General features: G+C 52.9%; 1 protein-coding gene and 1 long non-coding RNA gene across 4 annotated transcripts; both read left to right on the forward strand.

Annotated features, from left to right (window-relative positions):
* Window positions 1-9: 9 nt before the first annotated feature.
* Window positions 10-862, forward strand: LOC121101081. Its single transcript, XR_005833039.1, has 2 exons — window positions 10-292; window positions 517-862. It is a non-coding gene; the product is annotated as an uncharacterized LOC121101081 (long non-coding RNA).
* A 278-nt stretch (window positions 863-1,140) lies between these two features.
* LOC103671649 (CAD protein) lies at window positions 1,141-25,291 on the forward strand. 3 transcript variants are annotated; one of them, XM_040623014.1, is made up of 45 exons: window positions 1,141-1,368; window positions 1,622-1,761; window positions 3,633-3,762; window positions 4,649-4,791; window positions 4,965-5,106; window positions 5,296-5,467; window positions 5,673-5,858; window positions 6,041-6,153; window positions 6,488-6,633; window positions 6,896-7,027; window positions 7,167-7,400; window positions 7,533-7,754; window positions 7,953-8,141; window positions 8,398-8,522; window positions 8,697-8,827; window positions 11,311-11,423; window positions 11,863-12,107; window positions 12,312-12,558; window positions 12,952-13,050; window positions 13,238-13,462; window positions 13,540-13,722; window positions 13,929-14,147; window positions 14,453-14,620; window positions 15,247-15,429; window positions 15,560-15,664; window positions 16,085-16,324; window positions 16,570-16,651; window positions 16,937-17,103; window positions 17,261-17,425; window positions 17,600-17,731; window positions 17,918-18,119; window positions 18,475-18,665; window positions 18,773-18,913; window positions 19,136-19,237; window positions 19,702-19,798; window positions 20,043-20,093; window positions 20,381-20,425; window positions 20,530-20,699; window positions 20,811-20,885; window positions 21,424-21,636; window positions 21,814-21,939; window positions 22,132-22,287; window positions 22,374-22,475; window positions 22,684-22,778; window positions 22,887-25,291. In XM_040623014.1, the coding sequence occupies exons 1-45, from the start codon at window positions 1,287-1,289 to the stop codon at window positions 22,987-22,989; spliced, it is 6,729 nt and encodes a 2,242-aa protein (XP_040478948.1). In that variant the 5' UTR covers window positions 1,141-1,286; the 3' UTR covers window positions 22,990-25,291. The 3 variants fall into 3 exon arrangements, with proteins under 3 accessions (XP_040478948.1, XP_040478950.1, XP_040478949.1); XM_040623016.1 differs by lacking the exon at window positions 20,043-20,093 and having other exon boundaries at window positions 19,702-19,789; XM_040623015.1 differs by lacking the exon at window positions 20,043-20,093 and having other exon boundaries at window positions 1,142-1,368.
* The last annotated feature ends 1,313 nt before the right edge of the window (window positions 25,292-26,604 follow it).

The raw sequence follows: 26,604 nt of genomic DNA on the forward strand, positions 1-26,604 counted from the left end.
TTTCTTATATTCCACATATGAGTGAAACCATAGGGTAATTGTTTTTCTCTGACTTTGTTGTTATATTCTGATTATCTGAAATCATCTTCTGCCTTTGACCTAGAAATAATTGAGATAATCTAAGTTGAAGCAGATATTTGAGAAACTTACGTAATGAGATTCAGTGATGTCTTCTGTTTTTCTCTGGCTCACAGAAATGTGTCCTGAGAATGGATCCTGTGTACCTGATGGTCCAGGTCTCATGGAATGTGTCTGTGCTGATGGCTTCCATGGCTACAAGTGTATGCGCCAGGTGAGGAATTAGGCCTTCTAATTAGGGATAAGAGAAATGCATAAGGAAGAACCTCTCTGAAAGAAGAGCCCTAAGACCAGAGCTGATGCAGATCATCTAGAGAAGGAAACTATGAGAGAATTGCCCTGGATAAGGGGATAGATACACCAGGAAAGAACTAGGTGTTCGGATGTAGTCCTTGGTGTCACAATGTATGAAGGGTTTTTTTGGTCTGTCATTCACAGGGCTCCTTCTCACTGGTTATGTTCTTCGGTATTCTGGGATCCACCACATTATTCATCTCCATTCTGCTTTGGGGGACCCAACGCCGAAAAGCCAAGACTCCGTGAACCACATAGGTCTTCCTGCTGATCTAAAGATCTTCTTGATCTATCTGAGCCCAACTGGGGAGATTTTCTTCCTAGACAGGCATGGTTGGCCAGCAGCTCCTCCTCAAGAGTGAAGGCACCTTTGGCAGGAAGGTGGAAAGTTGCATAACCTTGGGGTGTTGTGGACACCATAGTCCAGGAGTGAACGGGGACCGGTGCCCCGTTTGTGCTTGACTATAATAAACATCTTTTCTTGTCGTTCTTTTTTTGTTGTTGTTGTTGTTTTATTTTTTAGAGAAAGGCGACCTGGCTTTGTGTATTTCTTGGTTAGAGTGGGAGAGACCGCTTTAGAGTAGTAGGTTTTCTTTTCCAGTTTTCCCGGGGCTTTGTAGTGGGGCGGAGTTGGGGGGAGAGGAGACGCCGGGCACGCTGTTGCTAACTTGGCCCCGCCCCTTACGTGCTGGGCCCCGCCCCTCACGCTGCCGGCAGCCCGCGCCGCCGCAGTCAGCCTCCGCCCAGCGCGCCTGGAGCTCCGGCGCCTTGCGCGGCCCGCGCTCCAGCCACCGGCGCGGTTAGCCACGTGGACCGACTCCTGGCGCGCCGACCTCACGTGGTTCCAGCACCGGCTGGGGCTTGCTGCGCTTGCCGCTTCTCTGTGCTCGCCCCCGCCTCTGAGCTCCGTTCCCATGGCGGCCCTGATGTTGGAGGATGGGTCGGTCCTGAGGGGCCAGCCCTTTGGGGCCACTGTGTCGACTGCCGGGGAAGTGGGTAAGCAAGCTCCAGCCGGCTGCCGACCTCATCCCACTCTTCGCTGCCCCTCTCTGCCCAGCTTGCCCTGCCCAAACCCGCCATTTTCCCGCCTGCATACCTTCCCTCCCACCCCCATTTGGTGCCCCTGTCCCCATCCCAGCCCCTTTCATCCCTCAAGGTCAAGGCAGCCTCCGCTGGGGCACTGTCATCGCGCAAGGCAGTGCTGTGAAGGGTGTCCTGCCCGAGCCCCAGCCCTGCCTTTTTCTTGCAGTGTTTCAAACCGGCATGGTTGGCTACCCCGAGGCCCTCACTGACCCTTCCTACAAAGCACAAATCTTAGTGCTGACATATCCTCTGATCGGCAACTACGGCATCCCCACAGACGAAGTGGATGAGTTCGGTCTCAGTAAGGTAGCCACACCCAAATGCTTTCTCTACTTTCCTTTTCAAATCAATGATTGTTATCTGTTAGTCAAGTGAAGACATTGGCATTAAGTTAGGCATCCTGGAGAGAACAAAGATACACACTGAAGTGATAGGACAAATCCTACCCAGGGCTTGAAGTACCTTGAGAGGCACAGAGCGCGGGATGCCAAGCCAAAGAGTCTGGGCTTTGGTAAGGAACCGGTGAAGATTTTTTTACCAGCAGAGTGATTTGATGGGGGCAATGCTTTAAGATTACATAGTGGGAAAGAGACAGGAAGCTAGGGTCACACCCTTCCCAGTGTGAGAGTGGGTCCCAGTTCACCTACCAAACAGTCAAGTTGATAATCTTTTAAACCTATTTTTCTTACCTTGACTCGTTTTTGACATTTTATGGAGTTCTTATCTCTAGATAAGAAAACTCAGTCTCCTCCCACAGTGAAGTTCCACCTATTCCTCCTCCTCTGGAATTTGGAAACTAAGTTGCACTGAGAGTTCAACTAATGAAAAAAATGGACAAATTATTAGTGGAAACCACCCCAGCCTAGGTACAGTATTCCTCGAAGCGCATTTTGTCCTGGTTTTCCAGGCTTAGTGAGCCTTTAATTCTTGAATTCACCCTGACTCTTAGGAGAGGGAACTCTAGGTAAGGGACACACTTTGTTAATCCTGGAAAGGACCATTCCTCATCACCAATCTGTAAGTAGACCGCGTTCTTGTTTAAAATGCAGTATGCTGGTTAACATGGCAGTCTTCAGCTTCGTCGGCTGTAGACACACTGACAAAGTCAGTGTTTACAAACCTGCAAAATCGAGGCACTTAACAGAACCAGGGTGAGTAAGGCCTCCTAGAGCCTCCAGTCCCCCACGGATGCTCCTGTGGCACACGTGCTATAAAAGCACCAGTCCATACGTGGACGAGTCTACCTGGCCATGGAGGGTTCTGCCGAACTACCCTGCAGATCCCTAAAACTCTCAACAGCCATCATCTTTTAAACCTTCTGCTACTAAACATATGTGACTTCAATATGCCATCCCCTCCCACATAAATGACCCAGGTCTCTATTTAGTTATTAAATGCTTATGTACTGGGTAGCAAATTTGTGTTAAATTTTTTTTAAATGATAATCCCCTACTAAGGGGGGAGGGGCATAATCATGCTTAGCGTCGTACCTTGAACCTTTATTTTTATTTAATAAGGTATCGTGCGTCGACCTTACATTCTGCTTTTATCATACTCTGTAATTATGATCTTGTTTATTTGCATGTTGCTTTGTTAATTTTCAGGCTTCTTAAGTAGCAAATTAACATGGTGAAGACCGGGACCTTGTCTTTTTGCATACTCACTGCTCCTCCCCCAACATCTATTACAATGCCTGGGACTAAGTGGGCACTCAGTAAATGTTTGTTGACTGCTACTATGTGTCAGGCACCTTGTTCCTGAAGCGTTCGTCGTTCTGTGACAGGGAGACACACAAACACATTTATATACAATGTAAATAGCAAAAACAGTGGAAATAAAGTGAGTTTAGGTGAACCCTAAGGAGGAGGCACAAACTGCCATGGGTGAGAAGGCAGTATCTTCACAGAAGTGGGATTTGTAATTTCCATTTTGGATAAAAGAAAAGGAAGGAAAGGAAAAGCTCGTTCTCAGTTATTAACGAGGGCCTGGTGTTCAGTGTTTCATATGGGGAACAGCACTGTTGGTAAAGGACAAAAGCATGAGGTGCTTGGTGTGTTAAAGGAACAACCGGGTCTTTCAGTGTGGCTGACGTGTAGGGCCCCTGCCGAACGATGGGAAAAGAAGATAGGAAGATAGGTGGCCCCAGGCTCCTCACAGTCTCTTCCTTCCACCGACAGTGGTTTGAATCCTCCGGGATCCACGTGGCAGGACTGGTGGTGGGAGAGTGCTGCCCCACGCCCAGCCACTGGAGTGCCACCCACACCCTGCACCAGTGGCTGCAACAGCATGGCATACCTGGCCTGCAAGGTATGGCGCAATGCGTGAGCAGGATCGTATCTGGCCAGAGCCCACGTGCCTGGATGGAAAGAATCAAGAGGTCTCTTGTGCACTGTTGGGCCTTGAGTCCAAGGTTGTGATAGAATGTATCAGATGTGGAAGGTTTACATTGGGGTCTGGGGTTTGGAGAAGGAACTGAGCTCTCACTCTAATGGCAAATTTCAAACATACAAAAGGAGGAAATAAAACCCCAGCTTCTGTGATCATTAACTCAGGACTAAACTTATTTCACCACTACCACTAGAACCCCCTCATTTTTTCGAAGCAGATCTCAAACGTTCATTTCATCCACAAATAGTTCACTGTCTGAAAAAGGAATCAGGAATCCTTTTTAAAACAAAATCGTGATAACATTATCGTACCTTTTAAAAAGTAACAGTAATTCCTTAATAACAAAACTCCAGGCAGTGTTCACAATTTTTCTATTATCTAATTGATTTTTACCGCTTATTTGAATCCGGATCTCAGTAAGATCCATGTATTACATTTGGTTGGTATGTCCCTTGGATCAATGGACCTTATAACCCATTTGACAAAAACAAGTCAGTTTTCCTTTAGCGTATCCCACAATCTGCATTTTGTTGATTACGTTCCTGTAGTGTTGTTTAGCATATTCTTTGTCTCCTGGTATTATTTTCTGTAAACAAATCTAGAAGTCATGGTTCAATTCAGATGTGATATTTTTAGCAAGAATACTTCATGGTAGTGTACTTCCATCAGGATGGCCCAGGATTTTGATGCCCCTAGAACAGCTGTGTGTGACTCAGGGTTCCGGAATGCAGTGCTTCTGAAAGTCTAACCTCATGCATGACTGAGTTGGGGGAGTGTGATCTCTGAGACTGTGCTATTTTGACAGGAGTGGATACTCGGGAGCTGACTAAGAAGTTGCGAGAACAAGGGTCTCTGCTGGGAAAGCTGGTCCAGGATGGGACAGAGCCTTCAGCCCTGCCATTCTTGGACCCTAATGCCCGCCCCCTGGTGCCAGAGGTCTCAATTAAGGTACAGAGGTAGAGTGGGAGAGTGTTGCAAGCCATAGCTTGGTAGTTTTATTCTGTCCATAACTGGGGTTATCACTTGAGGGCAAATCAGAAGAGGCCTCAAAGGCACGGATTGGTGTGTGTTTATCTGTCCTCACTGATCACAGCTGCCAACTGTTGTCCTTTATTCCTCAGGCTCCACGGGTGTTCAATGCAGGGGGCACCCCTCGGATCCTTGCTTTGGATTGTGGCCTCAAGTATAATCAGATCCGATGCCTGTGTCAGCGTGGTGCTGAGGTCACTGTGGTACCATGGGACCACGCCTTAGACAGCCGGGGTGAGTAGCTGGGCTGTGTAAAGGGCTACAGGCAGGAAACACGGGTGGAAGATCTGTCCCTTGGTCTAGTCGCTATAAGTTGCAGGGAAGGAGACAGAGATCAGGGCTTTTGCTCTGATGGTAAGGGCTGCAAGCGCGTCTCTCTGGTTAAACTATTGGTTTTGACATCATCTTTTCTGCCCACTCCAGAGTATGAGGGTGTCTTCCTGAGTAATGGCCCTGGTGACCCCGCCTCCTATCCCAGTGTGGTATCCACACTGAGCCGTGTCTTATCTGAGCCTAATCCCCGACCTGTCTTCGGGATCTGTCTGGGACACCAGCTGTTGGCCTTAGCCATTGGGGCCAAGACATACAAGATGAGGTGGGACTTGTGGGGAGAGGAGGCCCACACTACTGACGTGAGCGGTGGGGAGTCTTGGGGATGGGAATAGAGTTGGTGTTGGTTAGTGCTGAAACAGGAGCAGGGGCCGGTTGAGGGTGCTGAGCTCAACCGAAGCTGGGATGGGTACAGTGGTGAAGGGGGGTGATGAAAGGGGCCAGTAACTTCAGTGTGCTTCCATCTCCAGATACGGGAACCGAGGCCACAATCAGCCATGCTTGCTGGTGGGCTCTGGGCGCTGCTTTCTGACATCCCAGAACCATGGGTTTGCTGTGGAAACAGACTCGCTGCCAGCAGGCTGGCTTCCTCTCTTTACCAACGCCAATGATCGTTCCAATGAAGGCATCGTACACGACAGCCTGCCGTTCTTCAGGTGAGTCTGGATGATTCTGGCAGGGTGAATGAATCTCTACAGCTTGGAAGCCCCAGGGTCTTGAAGATCAGAAGGTAAAGCACAGCAGTGGGCCCCAGTCATCTATCCCATTACCTACCCCCAAGAGTGCCAATTCCAAGCCAGGGATGATGGCAGGTTTCATGATCCCATCTCTTCAACAGTGTCCAGTTTCACCCAGAGCACCAAGCTGGTCCTTCAGATATGGAGCTTCTTTTTGATATCTTTCTGGAAACTGTGAAAGAAGCCACAGCTGGGAACCCTGGGGGCCAGACAGGTAAGCGTCTGAGTAGACCTGGGTCATGGAGAACTAAGAACAGGGTTGGCTCTGGGATGGACATAAAATGGACATGCCCCAGGAAATTGAGATAGAGATATGTTTGGGAGGTTAAGGGGATGGGGCAGGAAAGCAACCAAGCCACAATGATTATTTATGCCTCTTCTGTGGAAAGGAGCTCCAGCGTCATGAGTTCTGGGTTCTCGTCCTGCCTCTGCTACTCATTGGAGGCGTGACTTGTTTTGGATTCTTCTGTAAAGCGAGGGGGTTCATGTAGATGATCTCTCAGGTCTCCTTCAGCTCTAGCGTTCTATGACTTTCTTTGCCTCCACAGTTCGAGAGCGGCTGGTTGAGCGCCTCTGTCCGCCTGGAATTCCCACCCCAGGCTCTGGGCTTCCACCACCACGAAAGGTTCTGATCCTGGGCTCTGGGGGCCTCTCCATTGGCCAAGCTGGAGAGTTTGACTACTCTGGCTCTCAGGTAAAGCATGTCCATCCCTGCCCCTCTGGGTGTGTGACCCTCAGGAATGGATAGTCTTGAGGAGAAGGCTGAGGCGTGAACATGGGTTGTAAGGAGGGAACGAACCAGGAGATCTGGGGAATGTGTGGAAAGGTGAGGTGCTGAGGAATCGGAATTGGTTATTAGGGACTGAGAACACAGGGAGGGAGAGAAGAAGAGACACACTGGTGGTCTAAGACCATTGATAGCAGGCGACGCTGATAGGCCATTTTTGTCCCCCTAGGCGATTAAGGCCCTGAAGGAGGAAAACATCCAGACGTTGCTGATCAACCCCAACATTGCCACAGTGCAGACTTCCCAGGGGCTGGCTGACAAGGTCTATTTCCTTCCCATAACACCTCACTACGTAACCCAGGTATGACTGGGGTAAGGGTGGACTGAGGAGGGGACCCACGTGGGTAGTGGGATCCTGTGGTCATTCTGGGTTCTATACGTCTTTGGTCCTCTCCTTGTCCCCCACGGTCCTAATGCTTATTATTCCTTTCCTCCCTCAGGTGATCCGTAATGAGCGGCCAGATGGCATCTTACTGACTTTTGGGGGCCAGACAGCTCTGAACTGTGGTGTGGAGCTGACAAAGGCCGGAGTGTTGGCTCGGTATGGGGTCCGGGTCCTGGGCACACCCGTGGAGACCATTGAACTGACGGAAGACCGGCGTGCCTTTGCCTCCCGGATGGCGGAGATTGGAGAGCATGTGGCCCCCAGTGAGGCGGCAAATTCTCTTGAACAGGTTTGAGGGTGGCTGGGGGACGGTGGAATGATGTCGTTGTCTTTGTATCTTATTTCCTCTGGGGCTGGGCACCCTCTGTGCAGCAAGCAGTCGAGGCCTGATCTGTTTGTCCATCTCTTCTGCTCCTTACAGGCCCAGGCAGCTGCCGAGCGGCTGGGGTACCCAGTGCTGGTGCGTGCAGCCTTTGCCCTCGGTGGCTTGGGCTCTGGCTTTGCCTCTAACAGGGAGGAGCTCTTTGCTCTTGTGGCCCCAGCTTTTGCCCACACCAGCCAAGTGCTGGTCGATAAGTCCCTGAAGGGATGGAAGGAGATTGAGTACGAGGTGGTGAGAGATGCCTATGGCAACTGCGTCACGGTGAGTAATGGATGCGGGGGTAATGTCAGGCAGTATGAGCTCTAGTAAGAGCAGAGCCCAGGGCTGAGATCTTTGAGGGTTCAATGTCCCTGAGACCCACAGTGGGGTTTCACCAGAAGCAGCAGGGCCCTGGGATGCAGTCTCCTATCTCTCTTGACTCCCTTTGGCAGTGACCTCCATGGGACTTTCCTTTCACAGGTGTGTAACATGGAGAATTTGGACCCACTGGGCATCCATACTGGTGAGTCCATAGTGGTGGCTCCAAGCCAGACGCTGAATGACCGGGAATACCAGCTACTGCGGCAGACTGCCATCAAGGTGACCCAGCACCTTGGAATCGTTGGGGAGTGCAATGTGCAGTACGCCTTGAACCCCGAGTCTGAGCAGGTGAGACTCTAGGCCCTGGAGCTGATATTCTAGTTGTTAGACCCCCGTCCATAATTTTGGGGCTTTTTGACCCTACGGACCTTGGAGTAGAAGTCAGGATTGTCTGTGGGAGGGTTGGACTGGGGTGGGGCTGGTGTTTTTTGCTGTCTTTCCCTTCGGAGAGGGCTTTGTTTTTTGGCCCTTCTGATATCTCTCTTCGGTAGGCTTTCTGGGCCAGTTATCTGGTGACACACTCTCTCTCTCTCTCTCTTTGCAGTATTACATCATTGAAGTGAATGCCAGGCTCTCTCGAAGCTCCGCCCTGGCCAGTAAGGCCACAGGCTATCCGCTGGCCTACGTGGCAGCCAAACTAGCTTTGGGTATCCCTCTGCCAGAGCTCAGGTACGAGGGTGGGGAAAAGATCAGAGAGAGGGAGGGCAGCTGAAGAAAACATTCACAGGACAGGGATTATGAAAAGGACATTGGTCCGAATGTGTGGGGGCGGAGCATGCTATCTGGAAGCTCACTCTTTACATCTCCCACTCTGTCCTGGCACCTCCACGTGGTGGCTCCCAGGAACTCCGTGACAGGGGGAACAGCAGCCTTTGAACCCAGCCTGGATTACTGTGTGGTGAAGATCCCTCGCTGGGACCTCAGCAAGTTCCTCCGTGTCAGCACAAAGATTGGGAGCTGCATGAAGAGCGTTGGTGAGAGAGACACAACCCAAGAGACCCTTTCCCAGGTCACCTTCTGGGATCCCAGCAGTCTTAAGAACCTAGAATGTCATAGAGTTAGTTCCCTGGCATAGCCTTTCAGATCCTCTATTAGCAGCAGCTTGGGAACGTGGTTCCCAGAACTCACAGGGATGTTTCAAACTCGGTAGTCCTCATCAAGAGTGGGAATGAAATGCATCTGGAAATCTGTGCCAGAGTACACATGCCACCTCCACTCCCCAGATGGCGGGTGTGTCAGAGTCTCTGGGGTGGGGTGATAGCCATCAGACTAGCTCATCTCTCCCGCTTTACAAATGCGTAAACTGAGGTGCCCACAGAAGGAAAGTGACGTGGCTGAGGAGAGGGTAGAGCCAAGAACGGAAAACTAGATCCAGTCACTCCTTACTCGCACCTCTGTCCCCCTCTGTTGCCTGTCGGCGGTGAGACTGGCTTCGTGAAACTCTACCCACAGCCTTGCGTTGCACTTTGCCAGGGCTTCATCACTAGGCTGTTAATGCCAGTGACAGTTTGTTCTCCGTGCAAATTTAAATAGTGATGCTTCAGGGAAGTGAGGCCTGCTATTCTGTGAACCCTTCTCTATCCAGGTCAGCGCGGTGGCAGCCACGTCAGCCCAGCTCCTTCACCAGGCGCTTTCTGCCACAGTCACCACATTTTTTTTTTTTAAGCACAACATTTAAGATGAGAGCAGGACATCTGAGACCTTTTTCATAAAAACAAGGAAATGTAGCAGTGAACAATGAGTGGGTGAAATGGTCAACATCCAAGCAGTGGTCAAATGTGCTGGAATTGAGTTAACAGGCTTCCCTGTGGTGTCCCTTTAAATCACTCTAGACTGTTCTAAAACATTTCAACCAAAGCAAGCATTTCACATACCACAGTGCTTCCAGCTAAGGTTAAGAACATTTCATTGTGTTCCAAGTTTCCATTAAGAGCAATAGTAGCCTTTAATAAACAAGCAAGTCTAAGTAAGCTCAGATATTATTTTGGAATTTTTAGAAATCGTACAAGACTGCCAAGTTGTTCCTTCTGGAGATGAATTTCTGTTATATGAAAATTATAATAAACATGGGAATGAAGCCATAGTTAAGTTGTTGGTAAGAAGAAGTGGACTGAAAATAGGACAAAGATTGATTTCCAGATGAGACATTTAAATGTTTTACATCTCTTCAAGTGTTCTTGGAATGTGATCTTTGATAATTTTTTATAACTTTTATTATGTAAGTATATACATGCACCATTGAGAAATTAGCAAAGTAGTTGAACCAAAAAAGAGTAATGACCTATAATCATGTCACACAGAGATTGATTTGGGTATATATATATATTTGATTCCAGAATCTTCCTAGGCATGCATATATGAATATGGCGGGTTTCTCTTTTGCCCCAAATCAACGCTTTTATAATATAATCATATTACAAAGGAATTGAACAAAATCACTTATCATCCACTTTCCTAACACTGCTATTAGCAAAAAGAAAAATATAATTGGTAAGAAAACTTGAAGACCCTAGGGCAAATTGTCAAAACTTTATAGAAGAGGAAATCAATAAGCAAACCTGGAGGGTTGTAGAGACGGGAATTCCCTTTTATTAGTACATAGAGATCTATTTACAATGAGGTGACATTTTTGTTTATGAGCAAAAATTGTTTAAAATAATTGTACATACTTCTTAGAAGGTGGTTAAACTTATACTGTGTATTATAACTCACAGACTTTTATGAAGCAAGTAATATTTATTAAGGGCCTTATCTATCGCCCCTGCACTTCTGAAAATTTATCGTAAGGAGATAATCCAAAGCCCCAAAGACATGACAGCCTCACGTAGAAGGATAAACACTTCGAGGCTAGGTGTCCTTCCACAAGTGAGCAGTTAAGTTATGGCAAATCATACAGGAGTTAAACGGCTGGTAATAAGATCACACGGCAACGTGGGAGCAAGCTTACGATGAGAGAAAAAGCAAGTTAGAAATCATACATATTCTACAATCATGTACAAAACATGCATTTGAAAAAAGTCGAGAAAGAAATACTTTGAAATAAGAGCGGTAAACATGATTATCTCTGGATGGATTCAAAGAGTAGTGGGATCATCTTCCTATTATCCAGACTGTTGAGAAGTTTGAAAGGACGAGACCTCCCAGGTGGTGTCATTATAATGGGAATAAAGCAAATAACCGGATAACCATCAGGGGTGGGTCCACTGTGCCAAACTGTAATATGTTCTAGTATCCCCATGTCCGTTCTAGGCATTTTAATTCCGTGGTCACTAATAAACACGACATGAAAACGGTAAGGAAAGGAACTTCAGTTTAAGGTTCCTCAATAATGAAACACCATACATAAACCACTGTGGGACTTGACCCCGGAATCTCCCAGAGACCTGACTAAATGATAGAAATTCTGGGCAGCACTTTCTGCCTCCAGGCCCTCAGTCCTCACATCCTATTCCTCCAGGTGAAGTCATGGGCATTGGGCGTTCTTTTGAGGAGGCCTTCCAGAAGGCTCTTCGCATGGTGGATGAGAACTGTGTGGGCTTTGATCACACGGTAAAGCCAGTCAGTGATATGGTAAGTGGCTCCCTTCCCCTGGCAACAACCCTGAAATGGACCCCTGCTGCCCCCAGCCCACGGACTTGTTACCATTAGTAGCAGCAGTCGTTACTGGACATCTGTGTTTTCATGTTGCTGAGAATTTTGTGGTTCATCTCCTCTATCATTATATGAGGATATATTCTTAAGCTCGTTTCCAGGGGCAAGGAAGCAGGCCTACAGAGCTTGTGGAACTAGCTGTCTAGCTGCACAGCCAGAAAGAGGCAGAGCCAGGGTTTGCATACAGGCTTTTGCAATCCCAGAGCTTTGGCTCTGGTGCTTCCTTTCCTAAAACAGTGGTATTCCCGCTTTCAGGCTTTTGGAGGTGCTAAAAGCAGATTGGGACTGTTTTGCTTAACATTTGGACATCTCCCTCTCCACAGTCCTTCCGTATCCATCTGTCTGCTCTCCCCATTAGGAGCTGGAGACGCCAACCGACAAGCGGATCTTCGTGGTGGCAGCTGCTCTGTGGGCTGGCTACTCGGTGGAGCGGCTGTATGAACTCACACGCATCGACCGCTGGTTCCTGCACCGCATGAAGCGGATTATAGCACACGCCCAGCTGCTGGAACAGCATCGTGGCCAGCCTTTGCCCCCAGACCTGCTGCAACAGGCCAAGCGCCTTGGCTTCTCAGACAAGCAGATTGCCCTTGCGGTTCTGAGGTCAGAGGTGGTGGTGAGGGCCTGGGGCTGAGGATGTGGGGCAGAGACTGTACTAGGGAGGGGCCCTTGGAAGGGAGCTTTGGAGGCTTCTGACCTTCGTCCCCGGGGTATTTTCCTCTCAGATCCCTGCCCCGGGGTCTCACTCCTCTACTTAATCCACAGCCCACTCCCAAGGCTCTATTTTTGACCCTTCTTCTCCTTTAGCACAGAGCTGGCTGTTCGCAAGCTGCGTCAGGAACGGGGGATCTGCCCAGCAGTGAAACAGATCGACACAGTTGCAGCCGAGTGGCCAGCCCAGACAAACTATTTGTACCTGACATACTGGGGCACCACCCATGACCTCACCTTTCGAACGCCTCACGTCCTGGTCCTTGGCTCTGGCGTCTACCGGATAGGCTCCAGCGTTGAGTTTGACTGGTGTGCCGTGGGCTGCATCCGGCAGCTCCGAAAGGTCCGAGAGCTAGTCTTTCATACTGTTTTCCTTACTGTTCCATGCAGTTCTAGTGATTGCCTTCCGCCCACACTTAATCCTGGCACTTTGTATTAATTGTTCCTCTTACATCTATGTTAGGGCTTTGGGAGGTGTCGGGGGGAGCCGGGTTGGGGGGAGCCCTGCCCTTAGGCCAGCTTGTGCCCCTCACAGGGCATGTGTCTTTTCTCCCAACGCTTTGTACCTATGTCTCTGATACCTACAGTGCTGGGCCTCCTTCCCTCCCAAGACAGGTGTCCCTGACAACCATTTCAGAAAAAGCTGAGATGTTGTTTGAAGTAGGGGTTTTGCCTTAGTTTTTCAATGTTCTTCCTTCCACCTCCTAGCTAAATCTCATTTCCCTCTCTATCACAGATGGGATATAAGACCATTATGGTGAACTACAACCCAGAGACAGTCAGCACTGACTATGACATGTGTGACCGACTCTACTTTGATGAGATCTCTTTTGAGGTGAGAGAAATGAAGACCGCTCATTAGCCTGGGTGGCCAGGGTCACGTGGGAGTGGCTGGCTGACCTAAGATTCTTTGGAACTTGCTGGGTCTGAGGGGAAGTGGGTAGAGGGTGAGGAGCAGTGAGCAGGAAGGCTCGGATCCCTGACCACTTGCTCCCTCCACTCGATCCTTCTCTTGCACGAAGGTGGTGATGGACATCTATGAGCTCGAGAGCCCTGAAGGCGTGATCCTGTCCATGGGCGGGCAGCTGCCCAACAACATGGCCATGGCTTTGCATCGGCAGCAGTGCCGGGTGCTGGGCACTTCCCCTGAAGCCATCGACTCAGCTGAGAACCGTTTCAAGTTCTCCCGGCTCCTCGACACCATCGGTATCAGCCAGCCTCAGTGGAGGGAGCTCAGTGACCTAGAGGTGGGCTGGGGCCTGGTGGGGGGCTGGGAGCTAGAGGAGGTCATGGGTGAGTGTGACCAACCCAGCTGCACCCTTAGTCTGCTCGCCAGTTCTGCCAGACGGTGGGGTATCCCTGTGTGGTGCGCCCCTCCTACGTGCTGAGCGGCGCTGCTATGAATGTGGCTTACACTGACGGGGACCTGGAACGCTTCCTGAGCAGTGCGGCAGCCGTCTCCAAGGAGCACCCCGTGGTCATCTCCAAGTTCATCCAGGAGGCCAAGGTAGGGCCCCAAAGAAGTCTCTTAGGGCAGGCTCCCCAGCCTTGGTGGAAATTCCCCTGTCTGTCCCTGTCTGCACTTTGTAGGCACAGTGGACTGGGAAGGTTGGGTTGTACCAAGGCTCTTAAAGGAAGGGAACCTCCTGGGGCAAGTGGGAGAAGAAAATGGCCCCCTGCCCTGTATCACATTGCCCTCACATCCCCCACTAGGAGATTGACGTGGATGCTGTGGCCCGTGATGGTGTGGTGGCAGCCATTGCCATCTCTGAGCACGTGGAGAATGCAGGTGTGCATTCAGGTGATGCCACGCTGGTGACCCCACCACAAGACATCACTGCCAAAACCCTAGAGCGGATTAAAGCCATTGTGCATGCTGTGGGCCAGGAGCTGCAAGTCACGGGACCCTTCAATCTGCAGCTCATTGCCAAGGTAGTAAGAGGGGACTGCAGGAAGGTCACTGGGACTAAAGGGTCTTAGCACCTCCTCATTTTGTGGGGCCACAGTGCCAGTGAGGCTCACTGTCTCCTGCCCTCATAGAGTAGGCCTGAAAGCTAGAGGACGGAGTCCTAGCTAGAGCCCACAGTGTTGTCAGGGTTTGTGACCATCAGTTACCCTGACCCCTGTTCCAGATTGATTGCCCACAGAGTGGTAAGTCAGGGGCAGAGTCAAGGTCAGTGGAGTAGCCTCAGCAAGCCCAGCCTGCAGAAGGCCTGACCAGTCTCTCTCTGCCCCAGGACGACCAGCTGAAAGTCATCGAATGCAACGTGCGTGTCTCTCGCTCCTTCCCTTTCGTCTCCAAGACGCTAGGTGTGGACCTAGTAGCATTGGCCACACGCGTCATCATGGGGGAAGAAGTGGAACCTGTGGGGCTCATGACTGGCTCTGGAGTCGTGGGGGTAAAGGTACGGAGGACTGAAACTTTGAGGTTAGAAGTCAGAAGCAAGGAGACAAATAGTGGGAGAGCGTTCACTTACCACACACGTGATAGGTCAGTCAGCACGTAAACCGAGCATCTGCTGTGGGCAAGGCATCACTGGGCCATTTAACAGTGATGAGATGGTCTCTGTCCCTTAGGAGCTCGCATTCGAATAATGGGGGGCAAGGGAGGTTGGGTCCAAAAGCAGCTTGCTTCTATAACGGTCTGTGATAAACCTACATATAGAGATAAGGATAAAATGCTAAAGGAGTTTACAGACAAGAGATGCCACTTCCAAAAGGGTGACCTGGGAAGGCCTGGGAGGAGATCTGGTGCCTGAACTGAGTCTAGAGGGACGGTCAGGATGTTTGATCGCTGAGCTTGTCGAGGAAGTGCTCCTAGGCCAAGGAATAGGCCTTGTGGAAGGGAACAACCGAGCAGAAACGGAGGGAAGACCTGAAGTACGTTTGCGAAGCAGGGGACTGACAGGCAGAGCCGCAGCTGGGAAGGCTAACCCTGGGATGAGACCAAGGAGAAGGGACCGTGGCTGCCGCTCCTGGTGAGGAGAGGCGGGCCCCTTCTGCCCTGGCAGCTCGCATCCTGCTCCCTCAGGTCCCTCAGTTCTCGTTCTCACGCCTGGCGGGGGCCGACGTCGTGCTGGGCGTGGAGATGACCAGCACTGGGGAAGTGGCTGGCTTTGGGGAGAGCCGCTGCGAGGCCTACCTCAAGGCCATGCTAAGCACTGGCTTTAAGATCCCCAAGAAGAACATCTTGCTGACCATTGGCAGCTATAAGGTACGGACTCCGGGGGGGAGGGGGGCTGCCCAGAGAGGCGGCCCAGAGGGGCTTGGCTTTGTGGGCCTGGGCTGACCTTGAGGTGGAAGACGGGACAGACACAACCTCATCCTCCTTCTGCTTGCTTCAGAACAAAAGTGAGCTGCTCCCGACTGTGCGGCTGCTGGAGAGCCTGGGCTACAGTCTCTACGCCAGTCTGGGCACCGCCGACTTCTACACTGAGCACGGCGTCAAGGTACAGGGGCTCCCACAGCCTACCCCACGCTGTACCAGAGAATTCCCTCTGTTCCCTCATCATTGTACAAGTCCTATATATTCCACGTAGGGCAAATAGAATATCCAGAAAAGCAAGGGAAAAGTTCCTTACAGTTTCTTTATCACTGTTAACGTTTTGGTATATTTTCTTCCAGAATATTATTTCTGTATGTACAGGTGTGGGCTCATACTGCACAGAGTCCTTGGTAACCATAGAGTATATGTCTTTCCCGTCAAGAAATACATTTTGCCGGTAGCAAATAGAGCAGCCCTGGTCCCCACCCTGTGGGTCCTCTGTCTCCTCCTTATGGGTTCCTGGGCCACCTTCCCTCCCTTTAGGCTGTCCTTCCTGATTCCTGCCAGGCTCAGGTTAGCCCTCGGCCTTGTCTCTGGGCCACAGGTAACGGCTGTGGACTGGCACTTTGAGGAGGCAGTGGATGGTGAGTGCCCGCCGCAGCGAAGCATCTTGGAGCAGCTGGCCGAGAATCACTTTGAGCTAGTGATTAACCTGTCAATGCGCGGGGCTGGGGGCCGGCGTCTCTCTTCCTTTGTCACCAAGGGCTACCGTACCCGGCGCCTGGCCGCTGACTTCTCCGTGCCCCTCATCATTGATATCAAGTGCACCAAACTGTTTGTGGAGGTGACTGGGGCCCGGGTGCTGGGAGGGCAACAGCCAGTGTTAATGGGGCAGGAGGGAGAGGTGAGTGGTCATGGGGTTGGGAAATCTCGGTATGAAGTAGTTATGCTAATACCCAGGCTTTGTGGCTGCAGAGAGAGAGAAGGTGGGTAGAGAGGGGTAGAGCCTGGTTTATGGGAAAACCCAGTTCCTACTTATAACTCCTGGGATGCCCTTAAGTCACAGCTGACTACGGTTTTCACCTGCAGGCCCTGGGCCAGATTGGGCCAGCCCCCCCTTTGAAGGTACACGTTGACTGTATGACTTCCCAGAAGCTTGTGCGGCTCCCTGGTGAGTGCATCTTTTGGGAGAACCTGGCTTCTGTACACTGGTGGCAGCTGGCACAGGCCCTGGCTTTGGGGCCCACACCCCGCCTGGACGGCACAGAGCGTGGGGGTCAGAATCTTTCTCACTGAGCTCTTTCCTCCTGCGACCCCTGTGCCCCTGATGGAGGAAGCTTGCCACCTCTCTCTCGTATCAGTCGCTGCTGCTTTTCCTGCCACCCCAGTTCACGTGTTTGATGTCCTTTGTGTCTCTGCACCGTCCTCTAATCTTGCCACGTCCGTGTTCTCCCAGGATTGATTGACATCCATGTGCACCTGCGGGAACCCGGGGGGACACACAAGGAGGACTTTGCCTCGGGCACCGCCGCTGCCCTGGCTGGGGGCGTCACCATGGTGTGCGCCATGCCTAATACCCGGCCCCCCATCATTGATGCACCGGCCCTGGCCCTGGCCCAGAAGGTGAGCCCTGGCACTCCTGCTTTATGGTGACCCAGGTGTCTGCCTGCCTTCCAGATCCCTCCTCCCTCTGCCCCACCCAGAAGCCTAGGGGCCCAGGCCTCCGGTGCCAGGCTGGCATGGATGCCAGTAGGCCTTATCTCACATGTACCCTCTCCAGCTGGCAGAGGCGGGTGCCCGCTGTGACTTTGCCTTATTTCTCGGAGCCTCGTCGGAAAATGCAGGGACCCTGGGTGCTGTCGCTGGGTCTGCAGCTGGGCTAAAGCTCTACCTCAATGAGACCTTTTCTGAGCTTCGGCTGGACAATGTGGCCCAGTGGATGGAGGTAGGGAGCGGGCCAGTGGGAGGAGGCAGCCAGCCGGTGCCTCCTGGCTTGAGGACCCCGTAGAGTGGGCTGACCGCAGTGAAGTGTCAAGAGCTCCCTGAAGGCTCTGGGCTCTGACGAGCTCAAATAATGGAAGGCTCTGCACGCTCGCTGCTAAATTCTTTTTGTCCCCAGCACTTTGAGACATGGCCCTCCCACCTCCCCATCGTGGCCCACGCAGAGCGGCAGAGCGTGGCCGCCGTCCTCATGGTGGCCCAGCTGACCCAGCGCTCGGTGCACATATGTCACGTGGCCCGGAAGGAGGAGGTGAGAGTACACCAGAGGTCCCGGTGCCCTTCCTGCTGGGGGAAGGAGGGGGTGGGGAGCGTGGAGCCACCATGCTCGGCCTGTCTGCCCTGTAACTTTCCTAGAGGGGACGTTGGATACGGTGGCTTCATGGGGCAGGGCCTGAGGGAGGCCTCCTCTAGATCTCCCCGCTCTCCCCCTGCCCAGATCCTGCTGATTAAAGCCGCCAAGGCACGGGGGCTGCCCGTAACCTGTGAAGTGGCACCCCACCATCTGTTTCTGAGCCGCGATGACCTGGAGCGCCTGGGGCCGGGGAAGGGGGAGGTCCGGCCTGAGCTTGGCTCCCGCCAGGACATGGAGGCCCTGTGGGAGAACATGGCTGTCATCGACTGCTTCGCCTCAGACCACGGTGAGAGGCCCCACAATGTACCTCTCTGCCCAGCAGGGCTCGCGCCCCAGCTCAGGGCCTCCGGCCTCCGCAAGGGCTGAGACTTGATCTGTGTAGCACGGCACCGGGGCTGTGTCGGGTGCTCGATAAATACTCCCTGAAGGAGCTGATGGGCAAATGAGTAAAGTTATAAATAAGAGAAGGTGGGTATAAGCTGTGGTCCCCAAAAGATGGCAGCCGCCCCGGTTTACCCGTTTTCCGCATAACCGGAAGAGATGAGCATCGGGGCTGGTGAGGCAGTGCAGTCCCAGTGGCCCGTGTGACTTCCCAGACGTGGAGCTGATCGGCCTGACGGTGCTGCTCTCTTTCCCCCCAGCCCCCCACACCTTGGAGGAGAAGAGTGGGCCCAGGCCTCCCCCCGGCTTCCCGGGGCTGGAGACCATGCTGCCACTGCTGCTGACAGCAGTCAGCGAGGGCCGGCTCAGTCTGGATGACCTGCTGCAGCGGCTGCACCACAACCCGCGCCGGATCTTCCACCTGCCCCCCCAGGAGGACACCTACGTGGAGGTGAGGACCCCTCCGTGGTGTGGGCCCGGTGGGGGGCGGGGGGCTCTGCAGCCGGTGGCTCTGTTCCGTGTGCGGCCCTGCCCGCGCATAACCCGAGACTCTGGCAGGTGGATCTGGAGCACGAGTGGACCATCCCCAGCCATATGCCCTTCTCCAAGGCCCACTGGACGCCCTTTGAAGGGCAGAAGGTGAAGGGCACCATCCGCCGTGTGGTCCTACGAGGGGAGGTGGCCTATATCGACGGGCAGGTATGTGTGTGGCCGAGCCCCATCCCGGTAGTGACTTCTTCTGTCCCATTGTCCTCCCGCCCCAGCCTGTCTCTGGTGCCACGACCTCCCCCAGCTGCCCTGGACAGGGGTGGGCACAGGCGCCCTGAGGCGGTCTTTCTCTTTGCCGGCTTCCACTCCTTTAGGATCTCAGTCCGGCTTTTGCCCCCTGCTCACTCGCCTGCTCCTGCCTTCTGTCTGCAGGTCCTGGTGCCCCCGGGCTACGGACAGGACGTACGCAAGTGGCCTCAGGGGGCTGTTCCCCAGCTCGCGCCCCCAGCCCCTGCCACCAGTGAGATAACCACGGTATCCACAGTGCTTCGGAACCAGGGGGCTGGGCTGTGTCGGGGGTGCAGCCAGGGACAGGGCTAACAGCGCAGATGTTTTCATTGGTGGTTTAGGGGGTGGAAGGCTCTGCACTCGACACTTAAAACTTCCACCACCTACTTCTTTGTCTACTGCCAAACATAGAATCAACTCTGAATTTGGGAGCTTACCTACTTAGGGGAAACACAAGTCCCTTATTAACCCAACCAGAGATTTATCTGGGGCCCTGTCATATGGGGCTCACACATGCCTCTAAAAGGCTAGTTTGTCTCTCTCTGTCAAGGACAGCATAGCAGAAGGATGGACCTGAGGGGAGGTGACGGAGAATGGGATCCATTCCATTCTCACTGTGGACAGTGAGCAGTTTGGCTTTTCTTGAGGAATTGAACTTGAGGAAGCGTTGGGTCAGTACTTCTCAAAACGCTAGGCCCGTGTCTCTCCAGACGCCGGAAAGGCCCCGCCGGGTCGTCCCAGGGCTTCCCGATGGCCGCTTCCACCTGCCACCCCGAATCCACCGAGCTTCCGATCCAGGTCTGCCAGGTAAGAGGGAGGTCCTGTGATGTGGAGGATGGGGCTGCCTGGACTTAGAGATGCGTAGGGACAGGCTCCTCTTCGCCCACAGTGTCCCTGATGGACGGGGATCACTTTGGTCCCCTTACCTTGTCCTTCCTGCCATCCCCTCACCCTAGTCTGATCCGCTGTACCCTCCTTTGCCTAAATCAGTCTGCCCAGTGTGAGGTAGGCACCCCCACAGCTTCTCACGGCCCTTTCTTGTTGTGGGCAGCTATGTTCCTCCGCCCGGGAGCTGGGATCCCGCGGGGCAGCAGAACGTGGGGTAAATCCAGGTTGTTGGTTGGTGTGAGCCTGGCCGTTCCCCTTGCCTAGGATCCCTTTGCTTCCTGGGGGGGCCCTGGGAGGGCACCACTGCTCACACACAGCAGCCCCGTGGGAAGTCACTTGTGTCCCCCGGGCTGCTGGTCTTTCTTGTGTTCCCCTAACCTGCTACAGCTACTGTTGTGTGAGTTGGTTTAACACAGACACTGTGATCCAGAGTGTGGGGAAACGGGGGCTCTTCACAAACCTGAGTTGCAGTCTCACATCTATCCTGTTGCCCTGTTGTAGCTGAGGAGCCAAAGGAAAAGTCCTCTCGGAAGGCAGCGGAGCCAGGTGAGACTCCCCTGGAACACACACTCACCTCGGGGACCTGTCTCATCTGGCCTGCGTAGGAGGAACCCTCTGATCCCCCTCTTCTGCCCCGTCCCTCACTGCAGAGCTGATGGGAACTCTCGATGGCACCTGCTACCCTCCACTACCAGTACCTAGACAGGCGTCACCCCAGAACCTGGGGACCCCTGGCCTGCTGCACCCCCAGACCTCACCCCTGCTGCACTCATTAGTGGGTCAACATATCCTGTCTGTCCAGCAGTTCACCAAGGATCAGGTGCCTGGGGGAGGGAGGATGGGGACACCCAGAGCTTTGAGAATCTGGAAAGTTGGGGCTAGGACCTCTGGGGACCACTGCCTTTCCAGCTGACTTGGGGGTCTTTCTTAGATGTCTCACCTGTTCAATGTGGCACACACGCTGCGTATGATGGTACAGAAGGAGCGGAGCCTCGACATACTCAAGGTCAGGGTCAGGGCTGTGGGCTACGGGTCCAGGACCCTGTCAGCAGGGCTATGCAGTGATCAGAGGGATCTCCCTCTCCTGCCATAGGTCCCTTCCTGTGAGTCTAAACCCTCCTCTATAAGTTATTCGGCCTTCTCTACTCTGGGAGATCCCGCTGCCCTGGGCCCCCGACCCCCACGTTTGCCCTCCTCAGACCGGTAGTTAGCTGACTTACAAGGCCCTGAGCACCAGTGTATCAGCCTGTTAATCTGGTCACTTGGTCTATGCAGATGGATTCATGGGGTAGAACTGGGGTATTTCCTTCTCCCCCAGAGAACAAGTATCTGATTCAGATACTTACCAGTGGTTTTTTCGGAGGCGGAGCCTTTAGCTTACTGTGACACTAATGGAAATGTCAAGGTCAGGACAGGTCACGAGGCGGTTTGCGGGGAGGGGTTCTCTCAGTACCCCTCCTGTGGGAGTGGGGGAAGCAAGCCACAGCCCATGCTTTCCCCAAGATGAGCACGCACGTTTACATCGAATCTTGCCCTCCCGCCAGGGGAAGGTGATGGCCTCCATGTTCTACGAGGTGAGCACGCGGACCAGCAGCTCCTTTGCCGCAGCCATGGCCCGGCTCGGGGGTGCTGTGCTCAGCTTCTCGGAAGCCACGTCTTCGGTCCAGAAGGGCGAATCCCTGGCTGACTCCGTGCAGACCATGAGCTGTTACGCCGACGTCGTCGTGCTCCGGCACCCGCAGCCTGGAGCGGTGGAGGTGAGGCCAGCTGCTCACTGGGACAGGGTCGCATAGGATGGGTCCCGGGACATGAGTGCAAGTCTCTGGTTGGACCAGACGGGGAAGGGGACCCAGGAAGAGGGGGACCCAGGCCGGGAATGGGGGCCACTGAGATGCAGAAGGCAGGGCTCTCCTTTCTTGTTCCCGTTTTCCCAGCTGGCAGCCAAGCACTGCCGAAGGCCAGTGATTAACGCTGGGGATGGGGTCGGAGAGCATCCCACCCAGGCCCTGCTGGACATCTTCACCATCCGGGAGGAGCTTGGGACTGTCAATGGCATGACGGTGAGGGTCGTGGCAACAGCTGGACCAGGCCTGCATGGGGGAGGTCTGGAGAGGAAGGCCGTTGGGAGGTGCCTTCTCTGCTCCAAGGCCTGCCGCAGCAGGAGGCCTGCATCCCGGTCCTGAGACAGCTGTGAAATGTGGGTGCAGGTGCTCAATCTGGGGGCCCTCTTGGTGATTGGGTTCCTCCCCTAGATCACCATGGTGGGGGATCTGAAGCATGGGCGCACCGTGCATTCTCTGGCCTGCCTGCTCACCCAGTACCGTGTCAGCCTGCGCTATGTGGCCCCTCCCAGCCTGCGCATGCCACCCAACGTGCGGGCCTTTGTGGCGGCCCGTGGCACCAAGCAGGTGAGACCCTCGGAGGCCATGGGGCACGTGGGCTGAGCAGTGAGAGCCTGGCACTCCATTCATTCCGGCTCTGCCTCGCCCTCCAGGAGGAATTTGAGAGCATTGAGGAAGCACTGCCCGACACTGACGTGCTCTACATGACCCGAATCCAGAAAGAGCGCTTCGACTCTACCCAGGAGTATGAAGCTGTGAGTGCCCCGGCTGAGGGGAGGCCAGGGCTGGAGCTGCGGGGCATCTAGACTAGTGGCCGGGAAGTGGGGCCCCAGGAGCTGGACTGGGCCTCTGGGTCGTGATAACTGAGTGTGGGTGTGGAGGGAACCCTGGAGGATCCCAGGCTTGTGGCCGCACGGCCACCCCAGCCCTGAGGTGCTGACGGGGTCCCTGTCTGCCTCACAGTGCTTTGGCCAGTTCATCCTCACTCCCCACATCATGACGCGGGCCAAGAAGAAGATGGTGGTGATGCACCCAATGCCTCGAGTCAATGAGATAAGGTGGCACGGCTTCAAAACGAGGCTAGGCCGGGGGCTGGCTGCGGGAGGGCACCTAGTCCCCGATAGGCCATCGTGGGCTGTGTGCCAACCGTTTTCCTTCTCTTGCAGCGTGGAGGTGGACTCGGACCCCCGAGCGGCCTACTTCCGCCAGGCTGAGAACGGCATGTACATACGCATGGCTCTCTTAGCCACCGTGCTGGGCCGCTTCTAGGGCTTGGCTCCTCAGACTCTTCTTGTCAGGCCCAGCTGCTGGGCACGAAATCGGTGCCCCCCACGGGGGCAGCACACTTCGGAGATGCTCTGGGGCGTCCAGATAGCTCACGTGCTCTTAGGCACACCTGCAGACCACGCGCCAGGCACTGGACTGGACTGGAGTGCTCTAGCATGGGGGTGGGGCCCCGTCTCCCTTAACCCTGCACCGCAAACCTGTAAAGTCATTTTTCTACTGACTAAATAAACAGCTAAGCTGCTTGTAAGTGCCTGCTTCCTCGCATGTATCCTGGCTTCAGCATAGGATGCTAAGTGTCATGGGCAGGGCTTTCTTCTGGAACTTGAGAACAGTTGCCCAAATCCAAGAGCAGCCTTGCTGGGCAGGCTCTCGCTCTGGCTGCATTTTCAGAGCCATGGCTCTTTGGGGTCTGGGCGGGAATGTGCTGTTACGTGGTGCTCTCTGGGTCCTGCACTGTCCCGATCCCTGTCCAGCTGTCTTTCCTCAGTTCGCACTCAAAATTCTGATATGAGTTACAGGGTCCTGCCTGGTGAGGCCTTTACTCTTCTCCCCTCTGTGTGTTTAGTCCTCTCCTTCAGTGGCTGAGGTAGCCATTGTGTCCTCAAAACCTGGCTTGGATTTCAGCTGCCGTCACTGTTAGGAGCTCCTCCCACCTACTCTCCCTGGGAGCCTGTGGCTGACACTGGACTTTCAGATACCGTGGAGGGCTGAAGAGCGCTTGGCTTGGAAACCCTGGGATTGGAGACTGGGGTGGAGTAGCTCATGTGTCTTTGCAGGTCAGGGCTTCCGTGGATCATACAGAGTACGTGAGCTATTCCATTCCATTCCATGAACTTTAGTAGCCTTAAAGAAATTTCTTGATCCAGCAGACTTTACTTACCACCCCCTGAGTACAAAGCACCATGTGTAATGGGAGTGCAAGAATGAACAAGAACATTTGAGACCTCAGCTGGTAAGGCATCCGATGACTTCTACAGATGGGACTGCCACATGCCGGCACATGATGGTCCAGACTGCGCCAGCGTCATTCAGGAAGAAGCCACTTCGTGTCCAGAGCTATTAGCGTGTTACAGAGATGGGAAAGAAGGAACTCTTTTTCTGAAAACGATGTGAGCACAAACTTTCACATATTCTAATGTAATCTTATATCAGCTTTCTAACCATTTTGCAGATGCAGAAACGGGCTCAGAAACTGAGAAAAGTTACTGGGTGGCTTACCCAAGGTCACGTAGCTAAGATTCCTGTATAGGACCGCTTGACAGCAAATCCATCTTTCCGGTAAAACAAAAAGGAAAACGTCATTTCAGGCTTTAAGGGGCATCCAAAACCAGGGTAAGAGAAAAGCCACACAAACGTGAGCCAGCAGAGAACCAGTCTAAGGTGCCTGGGGAGCCAGGTTTCAGAAGAGAGATCAGCACGAACCTGGACTCCTGTCCATGGAATGGGGTTTGGGCTGTTGCCTGAGGAAAGGGCAGGCTCGGGCAGGTTGGATGGGAAGAGAATCTTATGGCCAGCACAGCTTGAACACAGGCGTGGGAATCCTGTGTCTGCAGCACTGAGGGGCTCCACACCCAGACCCAGCAGAGCCGCTCCTGCTTTGTACTGTTGGGGTGGAGAGGGACAGACCGGAGCAAGAGGTGTGGGTGTGCATTCAACAGAAACAGGAGTTCACAGCCCACAGGCACCGCTGGAAGGAGGGTGCGGCTAGGTGGCACTCCACCTGCTCCTGGCGAGCTGAGACCTCTCCTGCCCTGCTAATGTTAACCCTTCCGGGCTTCCTGGACCCCAACCCCTGACAAGTTCTCCCTCGTGGGCCCAGAGAACTTCATTGGTTGGAAAAGGATCATTCATAGAATGCTTCTCCTTTCTAGAGCTTCAGTTACGCTTCTGAGGTTATTCAAACAAGGGATTATTTTCCCAAGTACCTGGGAATCTGTCACACACAGATTCCCACAGAACTCGGAGAGCCTCGTCCTCAAGTAGAAGCAGCGTTTGCTGCCAAGCAGCACACTCTAGACTCAGTTGCTAGGTGGTGGGAGGTGTTCCTGCTCTGTTCCTTTCTTTGGCTCTTCTAATCATAACACAGCTCTAAGTTGAATAAACTTCTTTCCCCTACAACCAGAAATGAGATCTTAGTACCTGGGGAAATAAATGAAGCTATCAGCAAGAAATAAAAACAGCTCTTTAAACAGAATGTCCGTATCTAAGGTCGTTCCACATCCATTGAGAAACAACTTCATATGCTCCATGTGGTTGTCATTAACTATAAAAAGTTTTAAAAATTTTTTTTCTGGTCTCATTTCCTCCTGAGTTACTTAAGCAATTTGATTTATTTTTTTTAAGTTAACATGGCTCTAAGTATGTGCCAAGCACTGTTCCAGCACTTTACAAATATTAACATTCTTTTTTACTTTTACTTTTGGATGAACCCTTTAGATAATACCCCTCCATGAAAAAAGGTCTGACCTAATGTGTTCCTTTATTATCATTGCAAAGTCATTTTCCCCAACTCTTCACTGTCTACGCTTGTGAAGAAGAAAATCTCGAAATAGGCATTCCCCTTGGAGCTTGGCCACCTGTTACCATTAATGAGCTGCCACCATGGCAAGTTGGGGCAGCTTCCGGCTTTAGCTGAGAGGGTGGAGCTGGGAGTTCCAGGGTAACACTGGTAGGTGTCTGTAATTCTGTAACGATATCCCACAGACCCACAGACGGTGGGGGCTGGGAGGGGAATGTGAGCTGGTGGAGGTGTGGAGCTGACAGTGAGTGCTAGGAGAAGTGAGTGCACGGGGAAGGGGAAGACTAACCTGGAGGCAGCATCTGGAAGGGATGGGGGATGGGAGACATTCCACCGTCAGGGAAGCCAATTAGGACCCCGCTGCACTAAATGCAGATGATGGATGAAAAGGGTCTGGACGAAGAGGCAGGGATGGGTGTTATGAAATGTGAAAATGCTAAGGATAGGAAAGACAAAAAAATGACTCCATGGCATGGGACGTTGAGATTGGGAGAATAAGGGCTAACGCAGATCAGAGAGCCAGTTTGGGATGGGGAAGGACGAATTCTGTTTGGGCATGATACTTTTCAGCTGCTGTGGGACATAGATGGAGATGTCGTGTAGATAATGAAGCTAGGGAGTTAGGCAACATGCGACACAGATAAATGCGTGATTGCATAAGGGATGTTACTCACTAATACATCCCAAGCACCAAGAAAAGTATTGAGCCCATAGCAGGGGCTCAGTAAACATTTGTCGACTGAATCATTAACATAAAGGTAATCAAAGGGGGCGCCTGGGTGGCTTAGTCAGTTAAGTGTCTGCCTTCAGCTCAGGTCATGATCCCAGGATCCAGGGATTGAGCCCCCACGTCAGGCTCTCTGCTCAGCGGAGGTCTGCTGCTCCCTCTCCCTCTGCCCTTCCCCCCCCCCCCCCCCCCCCCCCCCCCCCCCCCCCCGCTCATGCGCTTTTGCTCTCCCTCTCTCGAAAATAATAAACAAATTGAATAAATAAAGGTAATCGAAGCTCTTTAAATATGTACCTCTGTATTAGTTCACCAAGAGAATAACAGCAAGGAGAAATGAGCAGAATCTCAGAAA

Source organism: Ursus maritimus, unplaced genomic scaffold, assembly GCF_017311325.1.
Source record: "Ursus maritimus isolate PB19 unplaced genomic scaffold, ASM1731132v1 scaffold_6, whole genome shotgun sequence".
In the NCBI taxonomy this organism is placed as follows: Eukaryota; Metazoa; Chordata; class Mammalia; order Carnivora; family Ursidae; genus Ursus; species Ursus maritimus.

Coding starts and splice junctions, on each gene's coding strand:
- LOC103671649 (XM_040623014.1), top strand. CDS start 1,287: ATGGCGGCCCTGATGTTGGAGGATGGGTCGGTCCTGAGGGGCCAGCCC. Junction 18,666..18,772: donor AGGAGGACACCTACGTGGAG/GTGAGGACCCCT, acceptor AGACTCTGGCAG/GTGGATCTGGAGCACGAGTG. Junction 20,700..20,810: donor AGCAGTTCACCAAGGATCAG/GTGCCTGGGGGA, acceptor GGTCTTTCTTAG/ATGTCTCACCTGTTCAATGT.